The 26,078-nt window shown below is 45.8% G+C and overlaps 2 protein-coding genes across 2 annotated transcripts; both read right to left on the reverse strand.

Annotated features, from left to right (window-relative positions):
* Positions 1 to 20,759, reverse strand: RFWD3 (ring finger and WD repeat domain 3). Its single transcript, XM_065640999.1, has 13 exons — positions 20,730 to 20,759; positions 18,088 to 18,451; positions 16,516 to 16,751; positions 14,606 to 14,694; positions 14,287 to 14,484; positions 11,836 to 11,927; positions 9,578 to 9,692; positions 4,311 to 4,539; positions 2,968 to 3,118; positions 2,177 to 2,353; positions 1,378 to 1,592; positions 899 to 1,116; positions 1 to 234 (listed from the first exon to the last, which is right to left on the reverse strand). The coding sequence occupies exons 2-13, from the start codon at positions 18,447 to 18,449 to the stop codon at positions 91 to 93; spliced, it is 2,226 nt and encodes a 741-aa protein (XP_065497071.1). The 5' UTR covers positions 18,450 to 18,451; positions 20,730 to 20,759; the 3' UTR covers positions 1 to 90.
* A 608-nt stretch (positions 20,760 to 21,367) lies between these two features.
* MLKL (mixed lineage kinase domain like pseudokinase) lies at positions 21,368 to 26,078 on the reverse strand. The gene is made up of 10 exons (XM_065641147.1): positions 25,622 to 26,078; positions 25,315 to 25,428; positions 25,037 to 25,211; positions 24,855 to 24,952; positions 24,639 to 24,774; positions 24,030 to 24,114; positions 23,463 to 23,611; positions 23,213 to 23,262; positions 22,592 to 22,732; positions 21,368 to 21,522 (listed from the first exon to the last, which is right to left on the reverse strand). The coding sequence occupies exons 1-10, from the start codon at positions 26,076 to 26,078 to the stop codon at positions 21,470 to 21,472; spliced, it is 1,458 nt and encodes a 485-aa protein (XP_065497219.1). The 3' UTR covers positions 21,368 to 21,469.

Here is a 26,078-nt window from a genome sequence, read left to right on the forward strand (position 1 = left end):
GGACAGTAGAGCCTGGGACTGAGCAGTTGTGCAGGGTTAATCAGCAGCATCTTTGGAAAGTCTCTCTGTGGCAGGCGCAGGGACTGCTCTTCACTGCCACTTGTAGATCTTCACCATCTTCTCCGTCAGAGTCGCCAGGAGGTGGGTTTGGTTCACTTCCAAAGGGCAGATATCCAGCACAGGCAGGTCAGCCTGCAGCTTCTGCAGCAAGGAGCCACTTCCAGCATCCCAGAGCTGTGGGACAGACAAGGTCACAGACTGCAGGGTTCTCCCCTCCCATCCAAACCAGCTTCCTCTCTCTAGAGAAAAGACTTTCCTTGAGGTATTTACAGGACCCTTTCTCTGCTGTCCCATGTTGCCTGGGTGGTCTTTGACTCACAGCATGATGTCACTCCAACTGCCCTCTTCTCGGACCCTGACTCATGAGCTCTCATGCAGGCTCTTGTCCATCCTCTGCATCTGAGCTGCTTTTTCATATAAAGGGCAACCTTTCTGCTCATCTTCCCTGTCACTCCTGAAGAGCCTGCATCCATCCTGTACAGCATGTACCACCATCAGCTCTCCCACCGAGCCTGTTGCACCACTTGCAGTGCCCAGTTGTGCCAGTGTGCTCAACTGCGTTCCTCTGGTGGACAACAGGATTGCTGCCCATGTTCCTGCCAATGGACATGGATCACAGGCCTTGGCTAATATCGAGTGTCCCATGCTATCAAAGTTACACCTGCTCTAGCAAGTACAACAGGCCAATCTGCACAGGGTAATGTGCATGACAAGACAATTCCCACCAAAACACACTGATGCTGTGACTGATAAGGTTTCTCGCTGAAGAACTGCAATAAAACCTTCACCTAAGAATTGCAATAAACCCCTCCACCACACAGAAAGGAATGAGAGATACCAGGGCAGAGTTGGATGCCTCATCACCAGCGCACACAAAGACACTGCCGTCCTCCTCCGGGCTCTGAAAAATGGCATTCTTGGTCAGCAGCTTGCAGGTGGGCCCAGCACTGAAGGTCTGAACCGGGTTAGAAGAACACACCACATCTTCAGAGGCCTCTGTCAGTGGGCTGCAAGTCAGTTCCATCATCACACAACGCACACATGGGTTATTTTTACCTGCGTGGCAGAAAATAAAAGGTAACCTTTGGAAAATTTAATCGCAAACAACTTTTTAACTGTAGGAACACAAGCAACACCACCCTGCATCTGCCTCCTTTTGTCCTCGCCCAATTCTTATCTGTGTACAGACACCCACTGCTCTGGCTAGGACAGGTACTGCATTTCTGCTGTGCCCTCAGCACCAAAGCTGCTGTTGAACTCAAACAGGAGGCCAGAGTGGCACCAAAAAGCACGTTGCAGATGCACGCTGTTACGTACTAGGCCTGTACGTCGCAAGGCAGTGCCGGGTATTGATCTCCGTTTGAATGTCGATGCATCCTCCAGGTTCCAGTGGCAGGTGATGAGGCCGGTAGGAGTTACCAGCTTTCTGTTCCCAAAAGCAAGCGCCTTCCAAGGTCCCAGCTAATATTCCACCATAGGGCAGTGACGCTGAAGCCATCCGGGGCAGATAGGACAGCGATACCATGGGGCACCTGGAAGTATGATTGGTGAGAGTCAGCACAGGCATTCTGCCTCACCGCTTCTGAGCTGTGGTCTCTCCAGCCACACTGCAAAGCGAGGGGCTAAGCTACAAAATGATCCTTCAAGCAAGGAACCTCAATGGGTTTGTCAAGAATAAATGAAATTCAACTTAACTACTGAGCTCATGTTTTAAAGGAGCATCAGACAGCACAGATCAGATGTCTATAAATCAGCATTTGATTCCCCGAGTAAGAGAGATGCCAGCATCGCACACCTCTTTGTAATTTGTCCTTTAAATACTAAACCCAGCTCCAAAACAAAGTCAGTTCTCCTGCTTAGGCTGCACTAGTGGGTCCATTTCTGCTTACTGTGTGCCTTAAAAATGTGCAGGGGACAAGCACTCATACCAAGTTACACATATACCATGCAGCCATGAGAGACTTCTCATATCTGTGCTACATTTGAATTTTTGAAGAACAGATTCACATAGAACAATTTCAAATACTACAATTGCTGTGTGACTTATGGAAGAAGCTACGTTTAGTTTAATGTACATTAGTGAAGTTGAGAGGAATGAAAGATCCTTATGCCATACCTGGACTTCTGAGGGACCAGTTCCTGGACGTGAGAGTTCGTGTCTCTCAAATCATATATCATGATAGAGCCATTGACCAATCCAGCATAGATGTAGTTTGTATTGTCAAGACACCAGCAGCAGCTCCAGACAGGACGGCCAGCATTGTACGTCTGCACCACAGTATTTGTTGCTAAGCTGCACAAGAAAAGCAAAGTGTTGGCCCACTGTACAAGCATCTACTGATGAGAAAATAGCATAATTAAGGTAAGCAAATCTAGCTTTTTAAAGTCTTAAAGAGAAGGATCTCCCTCTAGACTGAATTCTGAATTAACTCCTCCTGTACTCCAGACATGAATTTGGAAAATCTAGACAGAATAATCACTTGGATATTGTCAAGTGCTTTATAATTCTTCCAGGCCAATGCTTCCTTTTCCAGCTTGATCTTTGGAGACCAGGAAAGGAAATCTCAGAACAGGGGCTCAGCTGCCTTACTGGAAAGAGAAAGCTAAGTTACTTTTCCAGAAACAATTAGGAGAAGTGACTCTGGTGTAATCCTGTAATATCGCATATTCCAGAGATCACAGGGTTCACCTCTCCAGATTACATCTCTCATTATTTATTTCCCTCTTTTTACATGAGAGGAACAGTGCTTACTCCTCAAGAGAATCCAGTTTAAGCAAGAGTGAGACAGTGAGTGGGGTAAAGACAGTTAAAAGCATATTTGTAGTGTTAATTCTTTAGAAGCTCAGTTTGTGGAAGGAAGAATAGAGTAGTACACAGAGAGGTGCAACCCAAACCAGTAGGCTCACCTGGTGAGTTTGAGAGTGTTGTCCAGAGCAGCAGAGAGCAGCAAGCCGTCTGCTCGGCTGCCGAAAGCCAGTCCCCGAATCTGTTTGCTGTGGATGGGGATGTACTGACTGCTCTTCAGGTTGGCCACACTCATCATCTTAACACCACAACCTGTCACAGGAGAAGGATAAAGCCAGTTATCATGAAGCAGCATACACACAGAACTAGCAGTTTTATGCCAGAGCTACAGTGTCGGTACTGAAGCCTGTGGTGGGATGCACACATAAAAGTTATTTCCTGTTCTGGGTAAGAACAGCCACAAAACATTCTTTAGTTCAAATGGCAACAGGGCCGAATCCCTAAGGATCCCAGCCAGCAAGAGAAAATTCAATATCACTGTTACAATTCTTGTTACAAGAGCCTGCTGCTCTTTAGCCACTTTCTTCAAAGACATTCTTGCCTAGATAAAAACACACACAGTAGGATTACATGGCTATTTAAGAGAACAAGTGTCACTGCAAAGAACGCTTACAGGTGAACTTGACCTGTGTGCTACAAGAGTCATCACAAAGCCTCTATTCAGAGATTCATTCCCTGGCTCCACAAGCCAGAAAAATAAGGTCACTTGAATGCAGAAAACAATTTTGTTATGCCCAGACAAGGCATATTAATCTCCAAACCATTAACCAAATAAAGTTTCATCATTCAGAAAGCATTGAAGTACTTTGCAAATAAACTCTCTTTGACTCCTGATGCTACATCTATGTCAGTGAAAAAGTACATTGGTGCTGGTCCAGATGTCAGGTCACTTGTGCCTGACAGTAACAGTGAGACAGAAAGAAGGCTGCCCAGGACTTCTTGAGGAAACAGTGCTTCTGTCATTCATATTGAAAGGTATTTGCCCTCCCTACCCCCTCCTTTTAAGAGTATTGACAATTCAGCTGCGTGTGAATCAATCCACCTCCAATTTGGAGAGCAATGTTTCTCACTCAAGCACTGGAAGCTTCACCATGTGCCCTAGTGCGCTGGCTCCTTGCTCTTTCAGGAGAACCACCTTTTTGCACAGGGTCATCTTCATTGCAGAGTACCAGAACCACCATTTACCTTCTTGTGGATGGGGCAGTTTGCAGCAAAAGAGCCAGAGACCCTCTGCTAGGACTCTGCCCTAGAAGCGATGGGGGAAACAAGCTACTTCGCTAGGCAGAAGCTCCCAGTGCAGGGGCCAGATGAACCAGAGGCAGTCTTACGAGTATTCCTAGTTTACAGGGCACATGCAAAAGTCAAGCAAGAGAAAGGGGAAGCCAAGAAGAAAACACATTTAACTTCTACCTATGAACTCCCAAATCTTGACTTGCTTAATTACCAGGAATAAAAGTAGATTGTGGAGAAGGCTGCGATACCACGAGACAACTCAGCGAGTCACAGTATGCCATTACTCTGCAGTTCCCAGTCGGAGACACTACAAAAACCTTCTCCAAGTGGTACTTGCGCTGGCTTTGGCTGGAGGGGAGGCTGCCTGGGGGGCAGGTACGGGAGCTGCCAGGTTGCTGAGAAGCACTCGTGTTGTGCTGGGCCACCAGGGCCTTCAGCTCCTGCAAAGAAAAAGACCCAATAGAGCTTTAATGCATCACTGGCGATGTAACCTTCTGTACCATCTGTTCCAGATGCTCCAATTGTACTTGTTCTCACATAAAAAGAGAAAATATGGTCCCATTTCCATGCTGTTCCTGAAATGCTGAATTTCCAAGTCCACTGATTATGACAGTGAGCAACAAAAGCATTCAAAAGGCTATGCAAGTTCTGGCAGAAAGTACTCAAAGTCTGTTATTGTATGTATTAGACCCTGTGAATGAGAGGGCTCTTGGGCAACACAAAAAAGCCAATAACAATTATTACCAGATCAATGCTGTTTAGAAGAGAATGAACTGCCAAGTATTACATGCAGCTAAACCACAAGAGACAGTCAATTAGAACCATTTTCCAGAATTTCCAGAATACCCCATAAAAAAAATAAAAGCCCAAGTTTCAACACAAAGGGTGTTGCAGGAAACAAGTCAGTCTATTTAATGAAGATGACCCTGTTCTTGTAAACTGTGAGCAGCAAATTCCAGGAACAAGACAACTCTCAAGAGCTCCAGCCCTGTTTTCCACCACTGCCTCCCCCACCTCAACTGATGAATGTTCAAGGATGCTCACAGAGACACAGCCAAGGACAGCTTCCATCAGCAACAAAGCATTCCTAAAATTCCTCTTTCTGCAGAGATCATCAAGGGTGAGGTGGGCATGCAAGTACTGGCACATTGTGACTCAACTAGAAATGCCCCTCAAAAAAGCATGTTGACCAACTTGTTGTAATCCAAGGGCAAAACTGGACAGTACAGAACTCCAGGGATATTAGAGGGAACGTAATAAAGAAAATTGCTACTTGCATTCTGTTGTCTGAGCAACATGGATTATGCTTCAAATACTATGTAATTTTTAAACAATGAAGGCCCGCAAGAGTGCTATGAATATACTAGTAGACTGCAAGCTAGCTTCAATATTGAACCAGCCACTACCACTTAACTCACATCTAAGCGAAAGCAGCAGCTCTCAAAGAGGCAAGATCAAAGATCAAGCTCCACATTAATAGTTATCAGCAAGACCTATAACATTTGAAAACTGCTCAAGAGGAGAGCTATTCTGTTATTTTACAGAGGTCTGATCTGCTTTGCATCAAGCTCATTGCAAATTCCCCAAGGGAACAAAAGTCAAAGCTGAAGACTCAAGATGATCCCATTAGAGTAAGCGAAGACAAAACAACCTGGGGAGGAAAAAGGGGTGTGGGGGGGTGCCAGGATGCTTACAATGTATCTTCAGGCTTAGAGTAAGCAGTCAGTGAAATCACAGGTAACTTAAAAGAAAATGTCTTTTAATAAAAAAAATTAATAAACTCATTACTTCTGAAAGGCAGAAAGTTACCACCACCAAGGATCAAAAACCAAAATTATTTGTTGCTCTGAGGAGTTTACGAACTCTCCTCATCACCTGCACTCCACATTCAACTTTTACACAATTTATTAAAAAGGAAACCAGGCAATTAAAACCACAAGGACTATTAGTACAATGCTTACATTTAAACACAATGGACAAACCCAGCAGAATCAGCAAGTCTTACTGGAGACACGCTACCAAGGTGATTAAAAATGTTGCACTGCAGAACAAATTCCACTAACTGTGCTCCAAAGAACACTCTTCTGGTAATGTAGGCCTGTACCTTCCTTTGAGATGCTCTGCAGAGTTTTCCTGATGCCTGGTGTTGACTCAGGGCCTCGAGGGCACACTTATCTCTCTGCATACTCTATGGCCACCTCCTGGATTTCAGCTTGAATGAACACAGGTTGGGGAAAGAGGAGGACATACAGAAAGAAGTCTTCCTGAGGCGCATGCATGAGAAATCTGAGGAGAGCAGCATGAATAAGAAAGCAAAGCAACCAGCTACAGGAAATTCAGAATAGTTTTCTTTTGAGTATTAGGTTACAGTCTTAATAGCTAATATGAGGCTTTAAAGACAAATGTGGTTATCAGATGACTGTCACTCTGCGGCTGCACTCCCACAGACTCTTGCAGAAGCCACGTCTGTCTCACACGACGCAGCCCCAGCCCTGCAGTTAATGGAGATCAACACAAGACTCTGCAACCTGGAGCTGCGGTGCAGCACTGCAGGCTTTCCACCTTCCTTTGCTGCAGGTTCCAATTCAGTCAAACGGCCACAGAGCATTTTTAATTGGCCTCACTGCAAGTAACAGCTGAATGAAATACCAGCTTGTATTTACTCCTTATGGATCTTCCCTAGAAATCAACTGGAGGTGAACACAAAGATGTCAGATTTTCATGCAATAAAATCATTAGCCTAACATTTTTCTAAAGTTGTTGGGTTCAAAAATTTTTATTGATATTTTGCCATCCAATTATTTTTGGATGCTCTGAAAAATCCTATTTTAAAAAAGCTTTTTCAATACCTCAAGCAATACAAACTGACATCCACAAGGCTCACCATTACACTTGCTTTCCTCTCCACAGCAGCATGCAACCTCCTGTCATTTCCCTGCCAGTCCTCCCTTTCCTGCTCCATATGCCAACAGAGCTACTGTTTCCCACTGGCAAAAATGAATCTCCTATCCCAGCTAATGAGTGGTATTAATGCCAGAAGCCAGAGATGGTTTGCTTATCACTAGCCAACTTCTACTGAACATTTTGCCAGATTCAGGAGTACAGCAGTAGCTCACATCCGATTTCTGAGTTCTTTGTGCTCACAAAGGAAAAACTTTATGCAAAAGCAAGGCTTCGGTAGCCCTGCTTCTAAAGTGCAAGTCTGAACCTGTCTGGCAGTGTGCAGCATATAGCTCAGCACAGCACACACTGCAGGTTTACGTATAGAAAAGCTGTTGAGAGTTTTCTTCTAGAGTTTTAGTTAGCTACCCTCTCTCCCCTCAGTTTCACATTCCTTCCCTCATATATTTCATTTAGCTAAACACTTAAAAACCATCCCTTTTCCAGCCTCAAACATTTTAAATACTCCAACAAAGTACAATGGACAAGATTGTTAATGCGCAAGAGCACAGAAAAATGCATACAAACCTAAAAAAAGGTCATAACTAGTGACATGACTGCTGATGAGGAGCAGCTCTCAAGCTCATTAGCAACAAAAAAGGGTTCACACAATGACTTTTGGGAGAAAACCGATAGCATTTGCTTTCTGTAAAGCTTCAGACACAAAGCTTTGCATGCGAGCAACGAACATAATAACTATTCCCGTAAAGTTATATGCAGCTGAACTGTGCCATAATGAATGTTCCTCAGGGTGTACGGACACTTCACACATTTCATTTATAGTCCCACAGCACTTTGTTTTCTACATTGACTTACAGCTTTGTAAGCCAGTTAAACATGTTTTGTTGTGCCGTGAGTACTTTTGATTGCTGAAAGAACCAGGGCAACAGGCTCAAGATGCAACAAGGCAAATTCAGATTACGTATTAGGAAAAAAAAATTCTCATTGAGGATGGTCAGACGATGGGATGCCCAGAGAGGCTGTGTGATCTGCTTGCATACACTCAAAACCTGGTGTGACAGTGCCCTGAACAGCCCAATCCAATGCTGAAGTCACCCAAGTAGGGTCCCTTCCAATCTAAATGATTCTATGCAAGTAGTTTCTTTACTGTTACTGCTTGTAAGATAAGGAAATAGTTAGACATATATACTCAAAATATAATCAAACAACTTCAGAGACTTATTCCAGACTTCCTGCTGATTTTCTGCTCCCTAGCAAATTGTTTTATTTTTTAGTTTATTCATAGTATAAACAAGCACTTTAAAATTGCTTCCAGCATTCACATTAACCACTATGGGACAGTGATGAATGCAGTATAAATACTGAAACAGAGCTTAAAGAACACAGGGTACTTAATCTTTATAACATGGGACTTCAATTCAGTTAGACTGGATCCTTTATCATTTAACATGAAAAGAAGTGCAGGAAGATGTTATGGACCTGCAGTTTTATCTTATTCACATTTTCTTTAAGACAAAGTTTAAAGCAGACCAATTTTCTTATTAGCTCTGATGAGCATACAGTTTCATGCAGGAACCGAGGCAAGCAGTTTATAAAGCCTTATCTTACATCACACAGGAAGACTTCAGCAAAGAGAATGTTGCTTAATGTGCAGACATGAATAGCCAAGGCTATTAAAAAAAATGCAGAAGTAGAGAAATGCATAAAATTGTGTTACTAGACAGTGAGAGATTAGATGTCATCTACTTCATACAACAAAAAAGTAGCAAACTGGCTATGAAACAGGCTCTTAGAAAAGCTAGCACTGGTGGAACATGCCAGATAATTCACAGTTGGAAGCACCAGTAGAGTCCACAATTTATAAGAATCCTGCAAAAGCAGCTGTGATGGGTTACAAAATATCACAGTATTGCATAAGCCAGAAAGGAAGCAGTTGTTTAGCAACCAGTCATTTATATTCTGTACTTTATTCTAAGGGGCCAGAGGTGCCTCTTAGCAGCTGTTGGCCCATGCGTATAGCCAACCTAATGACAGGCCAGGCCTCATGGTACCAGAAGGTGCTTAAGGACAATGTTGCCTGACCTTCACCAAAATATTAGGGGTTTTTTGTTTTTATCTTGCAAATAGCCATACCTCTTCACAAACTACTTCTCAAAGGCTCTTGACTAACAAGTGATAATAGGTCTCATTACAGGTTTACTATAGAGACTTTCAAAGCTTATTTTGATGCAGTTAGGAGAAAGAGGAGCAGAATAAGTTTGCTGCTGTATTACAAGGCCTTGCCAGATACCACAGAACCTGCAGAGGAACCTGCAACATCAGCAGCCAAAACACACTACTGCTAAGCTGTACTTGCAACTTTGATTAAATCTTAGAAGCATCAAAAAAAAAGTCAGTGTTGTCATATACAGGAATATGCCAGCCTGAGATGTTTGGGTTACTCCTGATGATCTACCAGTTGAGTTTACTATATCTTGCTGCTTATTAAAACTGGAAGCCTATCTTCTCTACGGGAACATGCAAGAGACAGGTTGAAAATAAAGAGGATCCTCTGTGTATTAGTAGCATGAGACTCACCTGAACCTGCTTGCGGAGTTTGCTGCATTCGTCTGTCAAAACCTGCAGCTGGAGACGACTCTGTGCAGATTCCAGCTCTGCCTGTCTCCGCAACATTTGCTCCTTTTCTAAAGAGCTGGAGGAATGAGAGAAAAGCAATTCTTAGGACTAGGTATTACCCAAGATGCTTCTCTGGGCTGCCTGCCTCTATCCCCAGGCTTCATCCCAACACAGGTCCTCTTCAGGTAAATGCAAAAGTAACAGAAAATCTGGTACCACTCTCATCCAGTACATGTACGTCAGGACATTTTTGGTTATGCAATCGTACTGAATGACTCACTCAAGTATTGTTCCATAGAAACAACAGCCTTTCTCCTCACCCTCTCCAAATGTGCGAATTTAGTAGAGGACAGTGAAAGAGAAATCAGGGTTTTATCCTACAGAAACAGTTTAGTAAATTCTATACCATCCATGTCCATGTAATATACCATGTCAGTAATACAGCAAGTCATAACACAACAAGATCTTCAAGCTTGTTTCTACCACCAGTAACTAATTTTGTATTTCAGGAAAATATAGCTGTATCAGACAGAGATAAATTATCTGTGAATGCCATACTTACTACCTTGCCTTGGGCCTAAAAGTGGATACACACAATTTAGCAGCAGCAATTTTGATAATATACTTCAGTTTCTCTTTCATATATGCTTTACATATGAAGGAATAGTTAAAGAAGGGAAAGAAACAACAGCATTCTTTAAAATTATCAGCATGTTTGGTCTATGATGTCGACCACTGCATTCTGCACTTCAAAAGCTACAATATTCCATTATTTCAGTAGTTCAGGTGCAGGGAAATCTAGCTTGCCTAAGTTTCTTCTTAATATGAAGACCTATCCTCGCATGTTCACCAAGCACAAAATTCTGTCATTTCCCTATAGCTTCTTCATAGAATTTTTTTGTTTTTCTGCAGAAGAAACGGGTGAAATGCTGTATTTAACAGTTGCAAACACATTCTTTACACTAGTACCCAGAGCCTGAAGGCTGGCTTTTTTGGATGTGAAAAACAAACACCATGATCTTATACCCAATTCAAGGCTATGTGCAAATAATATTGATGTATGCATCAGTGTTGACATTTGTCCTCCACTTGTGGCTGTGTGCCACAGAGCAGCCGCTGCCAGCAGCTCCACCGGACTGACAAGCAGGCGCTGCTGTCTGCCTCCCAACAAGAACAGGAGGCAAAGGAGGTGCAGGGCAAGTGGGGAAGGGCTGCAGCAAGATTCTAAGACAAGCAGCAGTTGGACAACTACCTCTCCATGAGAGATAACAAGGTTTAAACACCCAAATACCTTTTATGCTTTTGAAAAAACAAACAAACTCATTTATTGTTTGTTTTGTAGTATCAATCTAGTAAAAGAAGCATGGTCCTTCTAAAGGTACGGTTCAAACACCATCAGGCAGTGGCAATCTGGACAGAAGATTTTTCTCTTCATGAGTTACTCCTCAATCATTTCTGATTAATAATTACCCAGATAGCAAGGTTTCTGTTGAAAGACTGCATTAAAAGAACAGCAGCATAGTTAGAGATATGTGAAGAAGACCCCAATTAAATTCTATTCACTACAAGATTCAGGAGAACTCTGGTATCTGCAGCCTTTTCATTTCAGAATAGTATCTTTGACAGCATCTTACTGAAAAGAAATTAGTCCCCATTTTCATACCTGCTTTTCCTTTGTTCAATAAAAAGTCTACATTTAAGGTGGAGGGGGAAGTAGAGTCATAGTAATGCTTTCTGACCTTTTGTAAGTACAGCTACGTGAAGAGTTTGACAAAGCAAGATGGAAAGTGATTCATATGAGAGATTACTCTGTTTAATGCATGCAGAAAAGATGGCAGAAAAGGTCAGCTATTCTCCTCCCTCGCATTTCTAACCACGCCTTGCTTTTCTTATCTAATGATGAATTAGCAATATACAGTTTTCTGGCAACAACTCTGCATGTTCTCATGTGATTTCAGGATACAGCCCAAGACAGCTTTTGCTATTTCAGTGCTGCAAAGACAAACTCAAGAATTGTGTTTCCAAAAGAAAAATTCTCCTTCCAGGTAAGCCACATGCAAGGCCTTGGTTTGTTAAGCCAGCCATACTCACAGTAATCCCCAAGAGAATGCACAAATTGCTTTAGAGAATATGGGAAATGAAAGGAAGAAGATGAAGCCCGACTGCAGCTTTCAGTGGCACACAGTCAGTGACAGCGTATCTTTCTGTGGAGACTCTACCTTTTCATGCGCTCCTGTTCGCTGGTATCCAGCGCTTTCAAGGTGCGAGCATACAGGATCACAATATCAGAACGTTTCGCTTTCTTGTTGCACTGAAATAAAAGACAAGTTCAGTTCATCTACAAGAATTTAACTATCCAAATTACACATCTCTACAAGTTGCTAGGTATTATTTTGAAAAACCCTTATCGCTTTGAAGGGTGGAGTGGTCTGCTTGAAAACAAATCCACAAAACCACAAATGTAACCCAGCGTGTTTGCAAGACAGTCTCTCGTACGGACACCAGAGCTCTAGTCATGGCTACAACAGTTTAGGTTGTGTGTCCTATTGCACCGTTAATAATGCGTCTCCTTGCTTCCCACTAACTTTCTTCTGCAACAGCACCAGTAACAGAGCGTAATCAGGATATAGGTTTTTATATATATAAACTATATATAAAAATATATATAGTTATATATATATATATTTAAAAACTGTATATATATATAAAAAACCCCTATATATAACTATATGTAACTACATATAACTCTCTCTCTCTCTCTATATATATATATATATAACTAAACTCCAGGGACCAAAAAAAAAAAAAAAACCACACAAAAAACCACCACATCAGACAAAGGGGTGAAAAAAGTATCTAAACCAAAACATTGGCCCAACTTCTGCTCTGCAAACATCCAGACTGGGTGCTTTGAGAACCCAAGTATACACCCAACTCTTATTTACATACTATGTTCCTTTGATCAAATCTTATAGGCCCAAATCCATAAAGGCATTCCAGTGTCAGTACGAAATACCAACATCACACTGATTCCAGTGATACACAGGGAGTCAGATATTTCAATAATTTTGTGCATCTGGCTGTGACCATTTAGTACTTTAGATTCATCTTAAATAGAAGGGATAACACCTCCCTGAGTTGGGACTTGGAAGAAATTATGGCATCTGCAAGCTGTTTTGCAAATACTCTTTGTTGATCAGAAAGAAGGTGGTGAATACTCAGATCAAGTAACCTCCGCTGAACATTAAATTATTATGTGCACTTAAAAAGCAGACTTTTCTATTATTTAGTAGCACGAAGATATCACAGGCAACAGTTTCAGACCAGACAACCCCCCTCACTTTGTAAAGAACTGCCTTGCAGAGCAGCAAATGGCTAAGACAGCTTTCCTGGCAGCCAGCAGCCGTCACTGGCAGGATCAGGAATGCTGCAATTTCACAGTAACTTGCACTGAAGCCACTTAGTATACAGAGCACCACACACAGCTACCCTGTGCTATTCAATCAGAGAATGCCCATTTGCAAAGGATAGCAACTGAAAATGAAGGGAAGATGATTTAGCTGCAAGGTTCTCTCCAGAACAAGGAGTTCTCCCAGGAATTTTCAGTAATTACAGCACTGGAAGAAAAGCCAGGAGCAAGCAGCCCTTATGAGTTGGTAGGGTGCAAGAAGAGAGCAGTCACAAATTTCCAAAGAGCAAAGATGCTGGGAAAGTCTCTGAGAATTCTGTCTGGGCCTGAACCGGGTGAAGAAAAGCTCACACAAACTTGACAGGGATAGAAGAAATAAGGTTTGGGCCTTTGCTATGGTAACGGTGATTCTTTAGGTTTAATCACAGTGCACGTCAATGGGAAGTTTATTGTTGAGAGGACAGAATGCTGCATAAAGTCAAGCAGGACCATGGAGGCTCTCAAAATGACAAAGCCAAAGAAATCCTGGGCTTCCAGGTGCTGACCCAGAAAGCAGCAGAACTGTATCCTATTTACAAGGTACTCGTTGACCTATTTTTTGTCAACATTCCTTTCTGGAGAAAAGGAATAAGGAATGGAAGCACATCAGAGAAGCACAGATCTCATCGAAAGAGATCAGTATTAGCCATGGAAAGAAAACTGAAAGGAGCGCCTTAAAAAGCAGATCTACCACTTGCAAACGGACATTAAAGGATACAACTTGTTTCTTGGTTCACTCTGCAAGTTTCCTAAACAATGTGGTCTGCTTAAAGGCTGCAAAAGCAGACATAGTTCAAAATGGAAGATTAACTGACCGAAAATAGTTCTCAAACAGATTTATTGTCTAATAACATGTCCTTTATGCTTAGATAATTGCTTCTAGGAATCCGTCTGCCATTCCCACACTCCAGGACCACAGTGCAGTGTTCTGAAACCATTTACGGGTTTAGCGTTGGAACTCTCAAACTTCTGAGCCTGCTGCTCACAAATGCTCTACTTCAGCGAGAAAACCCAAGTCAGAATTTTCCCTTTAAAGCAGTGCTAGCTGTTCCTGGCCTAGTTATAACAAAATTCACCATTATTTTGATATCTCTGACAGCACACAAAGGTGAATTCTTCACACAACAAGTAGTTGTAACAGCTAATGATGATTGTGACCACACCTGCAGCAGAAGCTACCTGATAGCCAGTCCCCTCCAGTGCACATAAACGTCCATTTTACCTGGGGGCACTTCCCTGCCTGTCCCTTGAGCCACCTTTCAATGCACATGTAACCAAACAGGTGTCCACATCGCAATGCTGAGAGACGGTGGTCCCCGGCATTGGTCCACTGCTCAAAGCAGATGGTGCAGGTATCCCCTTCCTCCTCATCCAGCGGAGCAACAGGAACTGATGCCTCTGGGTTCTTTAGTGGAGTTCTCTAGGATTAAAATTAAAAAAAACCAAAAGCAAACACACACAAAAATAACCCACAACTTTTTTAGACAAATGCAGCACTGACCATATTTAATCTCTCTCCAAAAGCATTTAGGCCACTTTACCTTCCTTTGCTGGACTTCAGCCTCTTCACCTTCATGACTGCCATGTTCTGCAGAAGCTTGCGGTGGCTCCGTTTCAACCTGACTGGAAACTAAAGAGAGCATTGCTTAAATTAACTGACACATAATGGGGGAAAAGGAGTTCTCCTTGACTTGATCTGAAATCATTGGGGCATAAGGTGAGCAGTGCAAACACAACACAGGTTACATACAAAGCTTCAGGTTGGTGTCCTCGACACTGAAGGTCAGGCAGTCTGTGTGCAAGTCCTTCTGTTCACCAACCAGAGCGCTGAAGAACTTTATGCTTTCTTTTATAGAAAGCTGTAGAATTTAAGCATATTCCATGAAAAAGGAGAGGTCTTTTAAAGGAAGCAATTATCAGGATTTTCTGACCTGCTGGAAACAAATATATCTGCGTACAGGTCTAGAGTTAGGCTGATTTAAAGACAGAACCCTGCATCGTTATGCCTGAAGATAGACACTAATATGCACAAGTTATTTTGCCAAGGAATCTAAGCATGCATATTTCATGCGCCAAGAAAGAGTTTACCGTATGCTATCTGTCCGTTCACCCTGACTTAAGCAGTTTTCCAGCTGGTAGTTATCCAAAGTATCAGTTCTGCTGGGCCATATGTTTTTGTGCTGGGCCTCTGTTAGCCCTTCTGTTGAAGCATGGGCACACAGAAACGCTGTGTTTGGATTACCACCACTAGCATACTTTAAAAAAAAAAAAAAAAAAAAAAGGAGCAGAAATCACTGCCTCCCCCCACCTCCTGACAAAACAAAAGAGTTATTATTCACATTTAGTATTCGAGGCAGATATTCTCAGTGCAGTAGAGAGGTATCAGCTAACCCTGGCTAATGTTAATAACATTTTCAGCCTCTATGGTCCTGGGCTGAACAGAGACTAGTGGCTTATATAAGTAAAAAAAAAAAAAAAAAAAGACAAGGGAATTCCAGAAAACCCTACAGAGAGCATATGTTCACACAGTATTAGACAGCACTTAACAGCTTGAGCTCCTGTCACATGTAAGACTAGCTCAGAGGAAGCAGAATAAACCTGTTCAAAAGACACCTCATAGATATACCCTCAAAAAAAGGTGTCAAGGTGTGCTGGCCAGTCGAAAACAAAACTAAGTACAGAGAGTGAAGCGTAAGGATATTGCTTAGAGGCTGAAGAAAAAAAAAAAAAAAAAAAAAAAAAAAATCTTGTTCTTGTATTCTCTGGGCATCAATAACCTTGACTAGCAAGTTAACTATTTGTCACTCTTACATAAACTGTGTATGCTCATCACAAACAATGTCACTGAAGTGCATGGCAGCCTGTGAACATGAGTCTGGATAAAAGATTGCAAGCCAGAAAAAGCTGAGGAAAGAAAAATACAAACAAAAACCCCGCTGTCCTAAGTATCTCTACCCCCTCAGCTAAGTGTCACAAGAAGTTACAGGAATAAAAATAAAACTCTAAACTGAAGCAGACTGAAATCCCAAACAATGAAAAAATACTGAATCAGATCCTTTTCTGAAAATTGAAAGCACTGCTGATCTCCAGAGATGTGACTTGATGTCTTCAGTAATATTCCTTGATAATATAAACAGAGGAAGCATTCTAACCACTAATCTCTAAACTTGAAGTTATTCTGACCATTTCCAGGATTACTTATAAGTAGCAGCCTGCACATAGTAAAAATATTGTATTTAACGTTACAGTACAAATCACCTATTGCTGTTACTGCTCTTAGGAACCACTTGCCAGAAAGCCTTGTGGTAGCAACCTGCTCCTGTCAGCTGTGGGCATAACGATCTCTTAGCACCGTCTGTTGTGAAGCTGGAAAGGATTTCCCCACTGAGTTTTGAAGGACCAAGATGAGTTTCTGAATTAAGGCTCTACAAAGCTCAAACACAGGACAAACCTCCTGAACTAGCTGCTGGAGGTGTCTCCTGGGATGACGGTAGCAGTGGTGCTGCAGCCTCCACCGCCACCTCCTCCTCAGCAGAGGAGCTGCTGTCAGAGTCGCTCACTTCTATTGTTTCGTCTGAGCTGTGTTCCTGGTTATCCCTTGCAATATGCGAAGGCTCCAGATGTGGAACTGGTGCAGCAGCTGGCTCTTGGGTCCTGCTGACTTGAAAGTAACTGTCCAACGCTGCCCTAAATCCAGAAAAGCAAGCAATAAAAGCCACAGTTATTTCAGGTAAGCTAAAGACTCAGAATGTTTCCCTAAGCTTGTTTGCAGTAAAATTCCTGCAGTAGCAAGGTATCAAAGTTAAAGACAGACTGGCTCTGGTAGAAGGGCAGTCCCAAACCTGCTCACTTCGTGAACAATCAGCGGTATCATATAGCAGCCATTTACCTTGCTCAGCACAAAGAAAATCTCCTTCTCATTACAACAATGATATTGGGGGGTATTGCTCACTAATAGCCTATGGAACTCCTAACCGATACCTCCAACCCTAACTCAGACCTGGTTCCCAAAACCACTGGTGAAATTAGATGCCCAAGGCTTGTATCAGTCTCACTCCATTCACTACTTTGTGCCTAGTTTTTCTGCTTTCCCTCCTTCTCTACTGGAATTTCATCCCTACCTAGAAACATCCTCCCCTCTTCTCCCATCAGTTCAGGTATCATCTCAATTATCCTTCATATTCAAATGAGAAGTTTTTTGGGTTGCCTTCTAGCCCTAAGAACTACAGTGACCTTCGCATGCAATCCAAAGGCAAACAGTACAGTTATGTTTAATCATCTGGGAGGAAAGGAGTTCTTGGTCATGCTGAATTTAAAGGCAATGCTCCAGTTAATTAAAATTTCACCCTTGGCATTTACAAAAGTTACAGAGATGAGACAAAAACCAAACAAACCAGAAATGGGGATTTCTTTCTGTCTAGAGAGCATTTTCACTCATCACGCTTTAAACCCATCACAAATGGTATTACAAATGGTATTAAACACAGAATTTTTATTTTCTTTGCCTGGAGGTAACAATCCTCCCCCCTACAGAAAAATATTAAGTTTTATGTTTGTCAAAGTTTCTGCAGCAATTGTCACCACAAAACTTAATCAGACAGTCCCAAAAATCAAAGGCAAAATGCAAAACAGAGCACAAGCTCCACTGAGCTAAATGCTGGCTGGAACTGCCGAGAGTCAGCGCTGCTGCAGGGAGCACCGACGGGAATCTGGCAGAGCAGAGGGAACGGTGCGAGCAGCTGCAGGCAAGGTGGAAAGCACAGAAGGGCTCAGAAGTCAACACAGCCACTGCCAACGTAAAAAACAGGGGGATTCAATTCACAAGGGCAAAGATCCTGCCAGAAGAGTTCAGAAAGCGCTGTGCTGTTATTGAGCTTAAAAGGTTATGTGAGCTGCCCAGAATTTGGCCACAACCACACACCTGGACTGAGCTGGGCTCTGTAAGAAAAGAAACCGGGCAGTTTTAAACTGATGCCAGGCTTGATAAGAGTGCAGCTCAGAGCCAATTTCATTTCTGCTTTACCTGGCACTGATTGTTCTCTGGGAGCCACCAATTCTCTGTTGCCTGCGAGCTCGACGCACTCCAGGACGCTGCGTGGCCTGTGGCAATGGTCGATGCGGATCAAACGCCCCTTGTAGCCTTTGAAGCCCGTTGAGAGCAGAGGCAGGACCCGACTGCAGGTCAGGTTCAGCAGCTGCTTCCCTTGTTGCACCAGCATTCAGTGTGACAACAGCGTCATCAGCAGGAAGAACTGTAATGCTGCCTCTTCCTTCACTGAGCACTGGAACAGCGTGAACAGAGGGCTCTGTGGGAAGCGTCCCGAAGTTCTCTACAGAGTAACCAGCCACTGGTTGGAGATCAATTTCCATCTCTTCTTGAGCCATTTCTGCAAAGAGATGAAAATAAATACTAGTTTTCTTCAAGTCTGCACTCTCCTTCTAGTCTGACAGTGGCAAGAATCAGGTGCAGCAGTCAGTGACTACAAAAGCCTTTAGAATTCAGACTCGAGAGAAAATTGTCCTTTTGCAGCAGGGCTAAACCCTCTCAAGTCAATACAAGTATGTGAGCTGGCACAGCAGGCAGCAGCCTCCCAGAGTCCTTGGCTCCAAGTCTTTGTTTCACCAGCAGCAAGCACCAAAGGCACATTGCAAAAAATCGATTTAAGCAAGCCTTCACACAAATATACAAAGTTAGGCATTTCTTGCTGCCATCATTAACTTGCCAGTAAACTCATGCGGATCTTGGAGAACAGAGTCTGGAAATATTTGAGAGATTCTCCATGGTGAGCAGCACTTCACAAACACCCATAAATACAGCCAGAAACAAGCTCGACAATACAGCCCTTTGTCTGCTGCATTGCTCTCAGAAGGTAGGCTTATTTTCAAGTTTATTCAAATCAAATTCCATTACGGTAACAGATCACTCTGACCCTTACCCACTGCTTGCTTAACAGGCCTTGCAGGTACTTCATATTTACCAACACCACGCAAATCCAGAAAGGGTATCATGGAATGTTATGTGTAGCGAGTTACCTACAGCAGCAGCTTCTGTGGATCCATATTCAGCCCAAGACTAGATAAACATGAAACTGGCAGTAAAACCTCACAGGTATTATTTACGGATGGTTGCCCTGCAAACATATTAGGTTAAAGATTTCACGTTATCTCCTAAATAGAAGTACTACCTTAGATTTGGAAGAAAAAACACAGGAGGCAACAGTCGGTGCAGTGCTAATTATTACACAGCTGTCAGCCACCTAATTAGAGCACTTTAGTCACGCTGTTCTACAGGTAGTCTTACAACACAAAAAAAGTTCAAAAGGATGTCATTAACGGAATAAATAAGTGTACCCTCCCCCATAAAAAAAAAATCATCCTTCTTTTGCAGGGTGGTGTGGTTTAAATTCTGCAAGCTGCTGAAGGCCATTTACATTCTCAAAAAACACTCAGGCAATCATAAACCTGAAAGACCTTGGGAATTATAGACCTTTAGCATTACTTCAGAGCAAAAAGCACACACCAAAGCTTACTAAGCTAGGCGTTGTGCAAACAGAGCAGAGGCTGCTTTTAGGACAAAGACTAACTAGAAAGTGTACACAAGAATTACTAGAGGAGAATATACAAAGGCTCAAATATTTTTATAGACCTTTTCAGAAATTCTAACTCACACAGCATCTTATAATTCTGCTCCTAATTACCAATTCAGCCCCAGTTAGGCCAAAAATAGGTTTTAAATGCCACCTCCCACTAGAACAGTCGTACAGTCAAGATATAATAATATTCAATGATCAATTACTACTTCTGTAGCCCTAAACTCATGTTCACGATTAAATTGCCACCTATAACAGACCCTTTATCTTCCACATAAATTAACTGTGAAACTTAATAAAACAGCCACTATTGGGCATTAACTAAACCTACACATTTGTTGATTAAAACAAATATGTTAATACTGGCATTTTCACCATTAAACCGTGGAGTCTTCCTGCAAGGGGCAAAGGGCAGCAGCTGTCCCCAGCAGTCACTGGAGGAGCCCACAGATGGAAGGTCTCTGTAAATAAGCGTCTTGGGCTCGGAGGAGAAAAACCAGAGCGCTGCCCCAGGACAGGGCTTGAGCAGCTGCTCAGAAGCCTCAGCAGCACTAAGCAGAAGCTGAATGATGAAGCACAAGCCTCCCCTTGCGGAGCGGCTCCTGCCCGCTGCCCTGGGCCCTGCTCTGCATCTCCACGAGTTATTACACTGCACCCGCTTTAACACAGAGTTAACGAAAAAAACCAAACCAAAACAAAAAAACCCACCCACACACAAAGAAACCAAAGCAAACAAAAAAACCCAAACAAAACCACAACACCACACACGACTAAAATTAAGCGCGCACGCTCCACAAGCACGCGTTTATTTCTGGCTTTTTACAGAGCTCGCTTATTTTAACTTAGAACCGACCACACACACGGCGCGGGCCGGGGGAGATTTCTCCTCCGACAGCCGCGGGCACCCAGCTCCCCGGGGGCGCCTCGCAGCCCTCAGGCAGGGCCCGCCATCGCACAGGCCTCCCGGTCCCCGAGAGGCCGGTCCGCGGCAGGACCCCGCACCCCCCATCGGCGGCGGAGGCCCGGCCGTGCCCGCGCAGCCCGGGGGGAACCGGCCCCGCCGCCTCCCGCTCACCTGCCTGCGGGCCCAACCGCCCCGCTCGAGCTCCGCGCCGCCCCGCCCCCGCCGCCCTACTGGCCAGTCACGACCTGTGCCCCCGGTTCTATTGGACGAGCCGGAGCCAGGCCCGCCTTGTCATTGGCCAACTACGCCGTCCGTCTGTCCGGGGGAACAGAGGGTGAAGGGGCAAGGGGAGGGGAGGTAGAGCCTGCTCTGATTGGTCAGAGCGCCGTAGGGAGCGCCCGCTTGATTGGGCGGCGAGACTTCCAACGGAGGCAAGGGGCGGGGAAAACGTCGGGGAGCGCATTTCCATTGGGTGAGCCGCCGCTGCGGCGAAATGAGCGGGAGCGCGAGACGATTCAAATAGAGGTGGAGGTGGGCGGGGCGTTGCCATGGCGACGGGGTCCGCTTCGCCATGGGGGAGTGGGGCTGATCAGGAGCTGGGCCTGTCGCCTCCTCTTGGTCCCCCCGGGCACCGGGGTTCCTGCCAGCCTCCCCTTGTGTCCCCTGGGGGCAAGCCTGTGACAGGGTGACCTTGCCCGCCAGCCATCTCCAAGGCGAACCCAGGCCCCTTGGAGAGGTGACATGGCAGCCTGGGCACACAGGAACAAATTAACATGTATTGAACCATCAGTCTCTGCGAGGCAGGGGAGAGGGGTAAGCCGAACGCTTCGTCCTGCGGGAGGGAAGCCCGCTGGTTTCGGTTGGCTGGCGGCCCTTGGCTGCTCTCGGTCACCCGGCCCTGCTTTCCACAGTTAACTGCCTTGGTTCCTGCTTTTCTCCAGGTCGGCCAGCAAGTCCACAATCTCTGTAAAAAACAAGGATGATGTTAATCAAAACAGAATAGCGGTTGTAGGCTTTTTCTCCCTCACTGATAACAACAGGGACACGCAGTCCCGCTCTCCCCAGGCCATTAGCAGGGGACAGCCCCGAGCAGACATGGGTGAGCAGCCCAAGGAGAAGCAGCCATGTACACGGAGAAGTGCCTGGAAGCAGCCGTGAGAACACGTCCTCCCAGCTCAGCACCAGGATTAGGGTAATATTAATAAAGACATGCTGTATCCTCAGTGAGGCTTTGCCAACGTCTCTGATCATTTTTTTGGTGTCTTGGCATTGGCCGAGTGATTCTCTGCAGCAGGGTCTGCTGGGGGAGCTGCTGTTGGGAGAGGGAGGCACAGAGAGCACAGCACACAGCAGGAGCCAGGGGGTTTCTTACGCACGGTCTCCACATCTCTTGTGCGGAAACCAGCCCCGTAGGATGGGGCAGGTGAGTCTGAAAGAAGCTTTCTCCCCTTGGGGAGGTGAACTGAGGGCAGGGTACCATCCCTGTGCCTTCAAGCACACCGGAAGGGTTCCTCTATCTTTTCCAGCTGTTTCTGTTAAATCTTCCAATGGAGACCAATTATTTATCTGATCAGACCCAAATCAGCTTCAGACACAGTAATCTTCCCCACTGTGGAGCAATTTCCCGAGGTTGCAATTTATTGCTCAAAGCCCGAGGTAGGAAATATCCTTGCACCACATTGTGGCTGCTCCTCCGGCTTGCAGGGTCAGCAGGACCCGAGTGGGGATTAACCCCCACACCCCTGCTCCCCGTCCGGCAGTTGTCTGACAGAAACAGCTTACTTTTACGTGATGCCAAATGAGCAGCCTGGTGATTATTGCCATGGATAAACATTAACAGTATGAACCATCACGCTACAGGAGAAAGAGAGGTCTAGGATTAGGGGACTCGTTAGCATGAGAAGGCAGGACAAGGAAAGATCCCGAAACACAAAGTCAGACAAATGCATAAGTAAAATAAGGGGCAAACTGCCCCCTGAAACAGCTGACTGGGGGACACAAAGGGCTGTGGAGCGGGTGTCCAGGACACTTACCCTCGGCAGACGGGCGCTGGGAAGGGTCGAAGGCCCGGCACTGGTCGATGACTTCCCGCAGCTCTGCAGGACAATCTTCCCCAACAGGGTCCCGGTAATGGTGGCTGCAGATTTTCTCCGTGATCTCCTGGGGAGTGCAGCCTAAACAACACGTGTGGAAACAGGAGCGTCAGGACAGAGCTCTGCTGCCACAGGAGGGTGCTGGGGAGGAAACCCAGTGCAAAGCCCGGCCAAGAGCCTTCCTGCAGCCTGTAGCATGGAGGAGCCAGCAGAGAAGCCACCCAAACTGTGTCTGCAATGAACCCTCCCATGTTTGGATGACACCGTTGGGCTCCAGTGGAGCAAGGAGATGTGTTCATGCTTCAATGCATAGGAACATCAAATAGTGACAAAAATTACTTGCAAGTTTGTGGTTTAAGCATGTCACTGAAACACTTTGCTGTATTGGAGTCCCAGGAGAAGCTATGAAGCCGTTGTGCAGAGCCAGGCACACCAGGCACTACCGCTGGGACTTGCATGCTGTGGGATGCTCCGGGAAGGAGCAGGGAGCAGCCAACGCCAGACAGCAGCCACACTGGGACATGTGTGGCTTTTACACAGCCGACCCAACTTCTGTCTTACCTTCAAATGGGATTTTGGAGGTCGCAATCTCCCACAGCACGATCCCGAAGCTGGAAGGAGACAAGCAAGAGTCTCAGCATTCATCCCACCATGTCGTCCTCCCTTCTAATGGAGGGGACTGTCAGGCTACGCCAACCACAACTGGCTGCTTATGTGTCTGATTAAACCTGGCCTTCTTCCGTAACTCAACAACTACCCTGCCAGACATCTGCCCGCTTGTGGGCATCTCTCCCGGCAGGGACAGACACACCTGTATATTTCACAGGGTCTCTTGTAGGGGTAGTTGATGTCTTTCAGGTTCTCAGGAGCGATATAAGCCAGCATAGAGACTTGTTTCCAGTTCTTCTTGGCTTTCCTCTTGATGGATGACTCCGTTTCACAGAGCTCGAATCCCGACAGCTGATTGAGAGAATGAGAGAGAGAAGAAGTGGTTGAAACACAGTCTGCAGGAACCTATAGCATGGCTGGGGACTGCCCCAAGCTGGAGAAAACAGAGCGCGGTGCCCAGGGCAGCAAAGGCTGGCGTGCAGCCTCGTGTGCTGCCTGGCACGAGGCTCCTTCTGCAAGCAAAACCAATAGGTGGGGGCAGGTGAACTGCCCTGGCTCCAGCTCATCCAGGATGGATGGCTCAGAAATGCTCTGCTTTGCTGCTAATAAAACAGAGATGGTGATGAACTGAGCTGTTGTCTAAGGTGACAGGGGAGATGACTCCACCCCAGGTGTTATTCTGGACCATCATAATTCCCTTCGGTATTGGTGAAAGACAGCCACGACAACTTGCAAGATGCCCAAAAGCTTCTCTAGTCGTGGTCCTTACCTTCACACAGTAATCCCCGGCCACAAGAAACTTGCTACTGCAGATGCAGCCGTGGAGTCGGGACTTCTCCTCTGTCTGGTGTAACCTGCAGTCAGACAGAACCAAGGGCAACACATGCTGGTGACGGACCCATCCCCACCTTGGGGCTTCCTCGTGCTGTGTAGGGGATGGACCGACATGAACCCAGAGAAGCCAGCATCTCTCTGCGTGTCTTGGTGGACCAACCCTGCCAAGCCAACCTTTTCAGCAGCTGCTGGAAGAGTCACTGTGGGCAAAATAACGAGCCTTGTGGATGAGCAGACCCATCAGGAGAACAGCCATGCTGTAGGGTGTTCCTGGACGTGCCCTATGGATGCAGGCAAGGGGGTGTTCTCCCTTCTGGGCCTTTGCAGGCATGAAGCCAGATGTAGGGGCCAGTGACCAGGGGAAACAGGCACTACTCCATCCAAACCCACTGCCCACATCTCCACCAGCCTACTATCCCAGTGTCCCAAGGTGGTGGAAACAGTGTCTAACAGGTTACCACTGCTTACTGAGAGATACCAGGAAGCTGAGCATGGCATGTGGAACATCAGGTGGACTTAGTCACTGATTTAGGCAGGAGCTCACCTGTAAAGGCCTCTGGCGGCTCCCAGGGCCATCCGAATGCGGATGTCCCAGGAGAGATGCCGTTGCTTGGTCAGCACATCCCGCAGTGTCCCGTGCTTGCAGTACTCCATGACAATGGAGAAGCAGGGGCTCCCATCTGCAAGGCAAAACCTTGAGCATCCCACCTTGTGCAACCTCTTGGGAGGGGACCATGACAACCCCTCTGCCACCCCCTACCTTTCTCCTCAATGCAGATCCCGTACATGCGCAGGATGTTTGGAGACTCAAACTTCTTCAGGGTCTGAATCTCCTTCTCGAAGATGTCTCTCACCTTCCTACAGAAAGGGACAGCACAGTGAGGTCCACGTGACATGGCACCATGCCACCCTTGCCTCCTGGCTGCCCCATGGACAACTCACGCTGGGTCAGTGGTCAGTGGCCTCTTGAAGGTTTTGATGGCAACGGGGTACTTGAGGTACTCGCCCTCGTAGAGGTCATAGCTCTCGGTGTCCTGCAGGTGTCTGTAGAAGGTGAGGTGGTCCCGCTCGATCTCAGTGATATCTTCTCTTTTATCAACGTTGACTTTCTTCAAGCCTGCGCCCGCCATGTGCCAGGAGAGAACGAGGGACAGGTTAGGCAGGGCTCACGGGGAAAGGACACAGTGCACGGAGTGCCTAGAGGTGTAATGGCAACTTACACTCCATCACGCGCACGATTTTGTTCAGCTCGCTTTGCATCCAGTCCACCTTGCTCTCCACACATTCCCTGTCAATGTAGATCTCCCCAGCCACATCTTTGGGCTCCTCGGTACCTGGGAAGAGAAACATGCAGAGGTGGGGCCACTGGTTGAACATGCAGGACTGGCATGGCTGGCTTTTCTTGTGGTTCAAATGTCTCTTTGGCTCTGTTTGGCCATGGCCATGAAGCCAAAGCTGGGCAGCAGCTGGGAGGGAGGTGCCAACCACCCGTCCCAAGGAAAAAGGGTTTGCCAAATGCACACTTACTTGCGATCACCTGGCTCAAGAAAGCCCTGTCGTCCCTCAGGTCCTCAGCGTCCTGCCTGCGACAGGTCTTTGCCTGGAAAGCTTCCAGGAAAGCTTGTTTCTGCTCTGCCTGCAGCAGGAGCGAGAGCCCCTGGGCGATGTCCTCCAGGCTCTCGTTCACCCAGATGAACTCCTCGCTGGTGCTGTGGGCTCTCAGGAACTTCTGTATCCAGCTGGTCTGGCTGTATTTCATCACCAGCTTCTGAGCTTCCCCCAGCACCCAGAGCAGCTTTTTCAACAGCTCCTCTTCATGGCAGGAGATGTGCTTTGGCGGCTGAGCCCTGAGGATCCTCACGGGCTCCAGCAGGATCTGGATGCGCTCCACGAGGCGCTGGCACTGGTGTTTACAGCACTTCACCTGCTCGAATTGGCTGTGGATGGCCTGGGCCACAGAGAGGACCCTCTCCACGATGTCCAT

This window comes from Caloenas nicobarica, chromosome 9 (genome assembly GCF_036013445.1).
Source record: "Caloenas nicobarica isolate bCalNic1 chromosome 9, bCalNic1.hap1, whole genome shotgun sequence".
NCBI classification, from domain to species: domain Eukaryota; kingdom Metazoa; phylum Chordata; class Aves; order Columbiformes; family Columbidae; genus Caloenas; species Caloenas nicobarica.